Here is a 7,939-nt window from a genome sequence, read left to right on the forward strand (position 1 = left end):
CTTTTCATGGGCACTTGGATATGAACAACAAAGGGTGGCGAGTTGCCTTTATCACCCCTTGTGTCATGGTGACAGGGGGTCATGCAGGTAGGAACCAAGGTGAGAGGTACCAGAGAAGCCTCATCTCTACATGGGTTAGTGGAGGGAGCGTGAGCCTGTGGGGCAGAAGAGCTCCTGGCCTGGCAGATGATCCCTCCTCCTGCTGACGGGTGGTCGCAGCTGCCTGGCAGGGCTGGTCTGCAGCATCACCAGGGCTGGTGTCTCAGCACCGAGTCGTCTTTGGCTGCTTCCAAAAATACAGACTTAACGTCTGCAAAAGAGAATATGTGCAAGACTAATGCTTGTGTCTGCCTTATTGCTGCGTCTGATGGTCACATCTGCTTCCCCACCTGCATGAGTCGGGCAGGGAGCTCGGTACTGATCCCAAACGTGCTGCCTGCTGGGTGCTTCAGCAGATCCTGGGCATGTTGGAACAGGGGAGAGCACACTGGAAAGCCATGGTGCCTCCCAGCTCATTTGCTTTCCTCACATCATCAGTCAAACTCAAGTCTTACACAGAAAAATGCATCTGCAAAATCGTGAAATAATTGTGGTCGGAGGGGACTGCAGGAAATCCAAACCTCTGCTCAAAGCAGGGCTTCTAGTTTTGGGTATTGCTTCATAATATTGAGGGTTTGCACCAAATAATTTGTATTCCAGACCTGTTGAAGGGGCTGCTCTGTGCTTATCTCATCTTGTTCTGGCATTCAGACACACCCTGCTGTCTGCTGCAGGGACGTGTCCTTACCTGTAGTGAATGTGCAGAAGAAAAAGCCTATTTCCCATTATTCTTTTTCTCCTCCACTTCCCTCCTCTGTATCTTCTTTTGCCACATGACTGCAAATTGACACATATGCTGGGAGACATCACGTCGTTGGGAGACATCACGTCGTTCCCTCGCAGACAGGCTGCAGAGGCAGCTGGGTCCCGGGATGCGTGCGACGGGTGGAGATAAACTGGTGCAGAATGGGGTTTGCAGACTGTCATCCTGGCAGATTTTAAATGAAGTTTCGCTGAGGGAAGATGATGTGAGAACAGACGGGGCGATGGAAAACAGGCACCCACGTGCTTGCTTTTAAGCAAGAGAAATGAACTTGATTTCCTTAAACCCCATCCCTAGGATGTTTCTCCAGCATGTCTCTTCTCCCCCGTCTCTGCTATTGTCACTGAATTTGGGGGTCACCAGTAAAACCAAGCTGAGGGTCAGAGCCTTCTATTTGTCTTTTGAGCATAACCTCAGAGCTCCCTTCACTTCCCAGGGTTACTTCTGGCCAAGCAAGGATGTGACATTAGATGTTACGGCTGACAGATAGTTCTGTGTTTCAAAATTGAACCACAGTCCTGTTTGGCAAATGCCAATTGCTCACTGAGAAGTTTAACCACACCGACGTGACCATGGGTGACTTCTACCAAGCTTTGCCTTGGAAAATGGATGGAGTACTTCACAGACAAGACCAGCACTGCTCCATGAGCCTGGCATAGTGATGTCCTACAGCTGATGTTAGCAGGGCACAAAAATGGGTTGGAATAGAGAACTGCTTACCTTGGCTTTAAGAGGTGCTGTTGTTCCTAAGGGAATTTGTTCTTGCTGCCCACCCTGTTTCTTAGTAACCCTCCATCTCTCTGTGTAGATATAAATTCCCACTGCCTTCCAGATTGTCCCCACATAAACTTGGAGCAGTAATTACTGCCCCTATACAATATTAATTGCACAAGATGACGCTAAGCTTTCGTATGGAGGCTGTGTGCCAGGAGCCTGACTGACATGGAGCCGGGTTAAACATGGAACCATCAAGGTCTCCTCAGCTATGAAAGGTCTTCATTTCATGACTGGAGAGAAGCAGCTTCCCATTTTTGCTGATGAATAACTTCAGTTTATTTTGGGTTGGGTACCTATGCCAGGAGGTTTTATTTCAAGGGCTCTCTGCTCGTATTAAAATGGCAGATAGAGCTACTTAAAATATTTTGGTCTGAGTCCATCAGCTTAATTGTTTGTGGTTTTCTGGCCCTGCCTGAGCGGGGAAGCATAGGAGGCTGCTGACCAGCAACTGGTTCACAAGGTCAGAGCAGGAGGAGAGCAGCAAAAACCTGCAGCAGAGCTGGACCAGGGCTGGGTCTGCAGCCCTGTCCCTGCACACACGGTGCAGAAGTGTCCCAGGTGTGTGATGTAATCAATAGATGGGTATTTTTACAGTACCTGGTTATTCTTCTACACTGATTTTTTTCCTCCTCTTTATTTATTTCTAAAACATGAGCCTGTTTATTCTCAACATCCTAGTTTTTCCTCTAAAACTGCCTTCTGAATTACCTTTCAAAGGGCTGGAAGGAATCTCCTTTAATCCCTAAACCTCCACAACCTGTATTTCAGGCGATTCTCAGGAGTAGCTTGGAGGCACAGAGGGGTGGTTAGTGGTTTCCACACAGTTCCACAACTTCTTTTACCTTCCATAGACCTTATCAGCCCCACATCCCATCACCACCCAACCACATCCCCATTCTCTTTTGCTGCGGTGGCACAGGGGCTGGGGCCACTGGTGCCTTGCAGGGAGGGGACGATGTGTGGGAGACCTGGGGCTGGACTCTCATTTTTGGTAATTCTCTTTCTCCCGAGGAACTTTGAGACACATAGTCCCAGTCAGTCATAGCCAATCCTCCTGTTGTGCAATAAAGGGCTTTCACAATTTGCCCCAAGGATGTGAAATGAATTTTGCTTCCAGTGTTAATTTTAGCCTTAATTAAAAAATTGAGGGGAGGGAAAAAAAAGAGGGGTTAAGGGGGAAAGGCAAAGATTTTTGCACGGAGCACAGTGCCCGGCTGCATGGGGAGGGTCTGTCTCACAGTTTAAGCTTCATTTTTACTTAGCACCACATTTTAAGTGTGAATGCAGCTTCCTTGCCAGCGTTTTGTTGTAGCTACTCGAAGGCACTTGTGTCTCTCTCTGGCTGTGTGAATGGTCTATTAAGTATGCATGAATCACTCCTAATGAATAATTTAGCCGAGATTAACCTTTCCCCTTGCAGAAAACCTTCCTTCTCCCTTTGCTCATCACAGACAGAACTGTTGTGAAGTTTAGTCATTATTGGGAATTTTCACTAGCTTATTTCTGTGGATAATTCCTGACGATTTGCTGCTGGTAGTCATTATCTGAAATGAGTTCTTCTGCCTGGGCCAATTGTATTAGTTCTGATTTTTACTGGCAGAGCCAGGAGGAGTTGGTAGAGCCAGGGAAATTGCATGATTATATATTTTGAATTCTCTGTTTGCTTACTTTGCAATATTGTTATAAATATTGTAGTTAACCAACTCCTGTTCTGGGATATTTATAGCCAGAGAACATAAAGACTGTGGAAAATATTATGGAAACAGATCAGGTTTAAGTGAGGATCTTTCCTCTATATCCACCCAACTGCTGGAAGGTTCCCAGGTCCAGGGACAGAGCAGGGTCAGGTCTGGGCTTTGTTAGGAACTAAAACAAACCCACGGTCTGAGCTCACCTCTGTGCTGCTGCTGCCCATCCACGGTGACAGTCACCTCCCCGTGTGCCATCCACCTGGGGTGGTACCTGTCAGAGCTTTCTGTTCAAAGGCAGCCTGTGCCTTGGGTGGTTTGGAGTGAGGACAAGCAAAAAGGTGACTCTGGACAAAATTTTCCATTCAATTTTATTTATTTATTTTTTAATGTAGTTTTTATGAAGCTGAGTCCTTTTCTATAGAAGTAAGAGACTTGGGTGGCTTAGACGAGCCTGTTTCAGGAGTAAGGAAATATGTGTAAGCTGGGAATTAATCTTTTAAAGAGGAAACCAGAAATCTTGGTGCCACTTTGCCTCACTGGCCACCACCTTTCCGAGGCACAGATCCCTCCCAACCCCAGCTCCTGTGCAAGGTCCTGTTTGGGTTGGAATTGGCTCATTTGTTTAAGTATCAGATGGGGAGATGTTAGCACAGAGGTGGATATAAAGTGTTTCTTGTCACTTGTCACCCGATGTCTCTGCTCCACCACTGAAAGCTGATCTCATCACTGGGGTCCCAAACATGCCCATGCCTCTGCTGTCACCTCACGCTGACCCTCACAGTGGGGTGTCTCACTACTTTCCCTTGTGCCAGACCCGCTCCCCTCCTCTCCCCTAAACCCACTTTCCTCCCAGGACGTCCTTTCTGAGCTGTCCTGCCCCGTGACACCACGTCCAGCACCTGCCACTGCTGGCAAATGTTGCTCTTCATCTTCCCCCATTTCTTGGGCTTTGGGCTGTGTCAGTGTGAAGCGCGATGTCCCTCTGCAGCGTTTTGGAGGCTGCTTTACTGCTTGGGCTGCTGACAACTTGAATTTCTAGTTGAAATGTTTCACATCACCTTTGCTTTTGGGACAGTGTTATCTACAGCCCCTTGTGATTGCTTCTCTCTGAGTGCTTCAGACTGGGCCTCCCTGTGTCCCCCAGGGATGTTGCTGTGGGCTCTGCTGTCACCTGCTATTTTAACGTCCCTCTGGGACCTGCCTTTCCCCACCTCGGCCTCACTGGGGTGTCTCCCCTTGGTTTTGCAGTGGCTCTTGCCCACCCCATACCCACCCTGTACCCACCTCTCCTCTTGGCCCATGTCTGGACCTTCCCTGCTCTCTGTCTCTTGCTCAATCTCCTTCCTGCTGCTTTCTACACATTTCTGAGCCGGCTCATGTGCCGCACACACCCGGCAGCCCCGTGTCAGTGGCCGCACGGAGCGTTGCTTGGTTAGTCCAAGTGTGGAGATTTGTTTGCTCCTCAGGGACCCTGTTTTCTCCCGTCCCCGTGCTACATCTCTGTTTGCTTCTTGAATGACTTGCTCAAGTGAAGGGCTGAACTTTGAGCTGCGACTTCCCACCCGCTGACTTCTCACCAGCTGAGCTGTTTGCTCGAGCTCCGCTCCCGGGGGAGAGCGCAGGGGGCCGAGCATCACCCGGGGTTTTGGGATGGAGAGAAAGGCCTTTCTGTTCACCCAGCCCCCTCGGCTCTGTGGAAAGGGCCAACTGGTCCTGAAAAGCTGCAAAAAGCTTTCTGTCAAGTGTTGGCATTGTGGAACAGGAGAGGTTTGCTTAGAAAAGGCATTCTTGATTTGCAAAAAAAATGTGTTTTAGTTGAAAGCATTTTGGTTTTAGCTTTTAGTCCATAAAACCATAAGTTGTGGTTTTTCTAATGGGGTGTGAAGGGGACCACTCGAGTCCTGTGTGTCATTAGTCTCATTGATCCTGGTTCTTCAGATCTCTAATAAATCAGCTTTACTGAGGCCATTTATTCCTTGGTGAGTCCTCATTGCACGTGGGCCCCTCGCCTCCGGGATCTGCAGTGGGGTCTTTCCCTTCCCTCCGGGATCTGCAGTGGGGTCTTTCCCTTCCCCCTGGGATCTGCAGTGGGGTCTTTCCCTTCCCTCTGACCAAGCCAGGATGGTCACTTCTACCCACCCTTTCTCTTCCAGTGGAGCATGAGATGCTGCAGGTGCGACTCGCGCCTGCCACACGCCTACAACGGCCACCGCGTGGAGAACGTAGTGTCCTCCGCCGGGCACTCGCGCTGGTGGCAGTCCCAGAACGGTGAGTACCTGCTGGGCACCTTGGGGTCCCCTGGGACACCACAGCCCCTTGCAGTAAATGGCATTGTGGGGAAGAGGAGGGGGTGTTGAATCCAATAGAGTGGAAGGAAAGAAATGACTTGGCTCAGGCAGCTGAGCAGTTTACTCTCCTGAAGTTCAGATCCTCTGACCCTCCCTCTCTGTGCCTGCAGGTATTGAGCGCGTCTCTTTGCAGCTAGACCTGGACCAGATGTTCCAGCTCAGCAGCATCGTGCTTCACTTCAGGGTTGGTGTGCATCCCCCCTGCTCTCGAGGAGGCACAGATGATGGGGGGTTGGCCCCGCTGGATGTGAGGAATCTCAGAGCACAGCTCCCTTTGGGTTCCTAATAGGAAGAAGGCCAAGGATTGTGACCCCATCCATCCATGTTCCCTCTTGCATGGCCATTCCCCCAGGTGTTTGGGAGGAGCAGAGCAGGGTGGTGGGCTCCCATCCCACAACTGTCTGCAGAAAAATCTCCTTGGTGCAGACATGTACTTTGTGGCTGTGAGTGTGGGGCTGCAGCAGGGCTGGCTGAGGGAACGGGGGGGACCCAGGAATTGTTGGCAGGGGATTGCTCCAGCAGCCTGTGGTGACCCGAGCCAGGAGGGAGGAGGAGGAGAACAGGCACCCCCAGGGTGGGAGCCAGCTGGGGTGCTCCCTGTTACAGAGGAGCCTCTTTCCCCTCCCCACAGTCGCCACTGCCCGGTGCAATGCTGATCGAGCGCTCCAGTGACTTCGGCAAGACCTGGGAGCTGTACCAGTACCTGGCCTCCGACTGTGCCGCCGCCTTCCCCCACGTCCCCCGGGGCTCCCCCGAGAGCTGGCAGGATGCTCGGTGCCAGGCGCTGCAGGGGTACCCTTTGCACGGGGGCAAGGTAGGATTTGTGGGGTTTTGTGGCAGGGACCCCCACACGTGCCTGTTCCCCCCGCTGTGACCCTGGGCTGGGGGCAGGTGGCCTGTGCAGCGCTGCAGAAACACGTGGTGGCCTGGAAGGGTGTTACATGTATGAGACGTGGTGAGGGATGGAGCCTGTGGACATCCAGTGCTGCTGAGGGGAGTCCCCAGGAGGATTCTTGCTCCTCTGTGAGGAAGCCTTCACTGCTTTCTGACAAGTGAGGTGTTATGTTGGTCTTCCCACAAAATCCTCTGCAAGTCTGAAGTCTTTTCCCTCTGTCAAGTGTTGTTCTGCAGAGGCAGGTCCAGCGTACACACCGCCTAGAGCGTGAGAAGAAAGCACCTTGTGTTTCCTCCTTTTTAACTTACTTTTTTGCCTTCTCAGGTAAAATTCAGTATCCAAGACCTGGCGTCTACCATCACTACCTCTCACAGCCAGACCATCGATAGTAAGTGAACGATCTCTTTTATATCTGAGAAAGGGAGAGGGGGATGATGCACCTCATGGTTCTTCCTCCCTGTGATGGAGAGCACTGTGCTGGGGTAACCCCGTGGGGAGCAGGTCCTCAGCAAACCACCTGCCCTGGTGCCTCCAGTGTGCTGAGGAGCAGCGTTTGGTCTTTGATGACTCAGCTGCTCTTCATGACGACGCCTCTGTCCCTTGCTCCAAGCCCTCCACACGAGGCACAGTGCAGTTCTGCCCCTCACTCCTCTCCTTGGTCCCTGACAGAGCTGGGACAGTTCACCAACCTGCGGATCAACTTCACCCAGCTCCCCTACGTTGCACACCAGGGCTACCACTCGCCCAGCCCCTTCTACGCCGTGACAGAGATGCGGGTGCTGGGGAGCTGCTTCTGCCATGGACACGCTGACCGCTGTGCCCCTTCGGGAGACCTGCCTGCTGCGGTGAGCATCGAGGCGAAGTGAAAAGCCTAAAGATGAGCTCTGTGGTATCAGACCATCCCTGAGCCACAGCAGGAACAGGCTGGGGCTCTGCCACACTCCCTGGAAGTGCTCTGTGGGAGACCTCGGCCGGGATGACCAGCAGTGGGGTGTGGAAGTCTTTCCCTTGGCGAGAGGCTGCTCATAACTGGGGGAAATGATACCTTGTTTTGCCTGCAGCAATGGGGTGGTGGCTGTGAGACAGTGGCCTGTGGTACCCCCATGTAAATCCCCTTTTTGTGTTGGGAGGAAGGTGGAGGGGCTTTATAACGAGTCACAAAGCTCCTTGGCTCTGGGGGATCTGCTTCCACCAGCACTGGATGTCTCAGCTGGGTGGGTGACATGCAGAAGGTTTTAGCAGGCTCCTTCGTGCCCAGGAGGATTTGCCAGCACAGGTTATTTTATGTTGTGGGAATCTCCTGTCCCCAGCTTGTGCTTGTCTGCTTTACCTTGAGCGTGGTTGTCCTCAGGTAGGTGGTAGAGGT

At 51.7% G+C, this 7,939-nt stretch overlaps 1 protein-coding gene across 1 annotated transcript; it reads left to right on the forward strand.

Annotated features, from left to right (window-relative positions):
* Positions 1 to 5,489: 5,489 nt before the first annotated feature.
* Positions 5,490 to 7,439, forward strand: LOC104531516 (laminin subunit beta-3-like). Its single transcript, XM_029087088.1, has 5 exons — positions 5,490 to 5,598; positions 5,789 to 5,862; positions 6,310 to 6,492; positions 6,898 to 6,961; positions 7,243 to 7,439. Exons 1-5 carry the CDS (start codon positions 5,490 to 5,492, stop codon positions 7,437 to 7,439), a joined length of 627 nt encoding a protein of 208 aa, XP_028942921.1.
* The last annotated feature ends 500 nt before the right edge of the window (positions 7,440 to 7,939 follow it).

The sequence above is a fragment of the Antrostomus carolinensis genome, unplaced genomic scaffold (assembly GCF_000700745.2).
Source record: "Antrostomus carolinensis isolate BGI_N321 unplaced genomic scaffold, ASM70074v2 scaffold35589, whole genome shotgun sequence".
Lineage (NCBI taxonomy): Eukaryota > Metazoa > Chordata > Aves > Caprimulgiformes > Caprimulgidae > Antrostomus > Antrostomus carolinensis.

Bases quoted from the DNA above. Each gene is read 5' to 3' on its own strand.
- LOC104531516 (XM_029087088.1), top strand. From the start codon at position 5,490: ATGAGATGCTGCAGGTGCGACTCGCGCCTGCCACACGCCTACAACGGC. The intron at 5,599-5,788 runs GTGAGTACCTGC...CTGTGCCTGCAG, and splicing joins CTGGTGGCAGTCCCAGAACG to GTATTGAGCGCGTCTCTTTG. The intron at 6,493-6,897 runs GTAGGATTTGTG...TTGCCTTCTCAG, and splicing joins ACCCTTTGCACGGGGGCAAG to GTAAAATTCAGTATCCAAGA.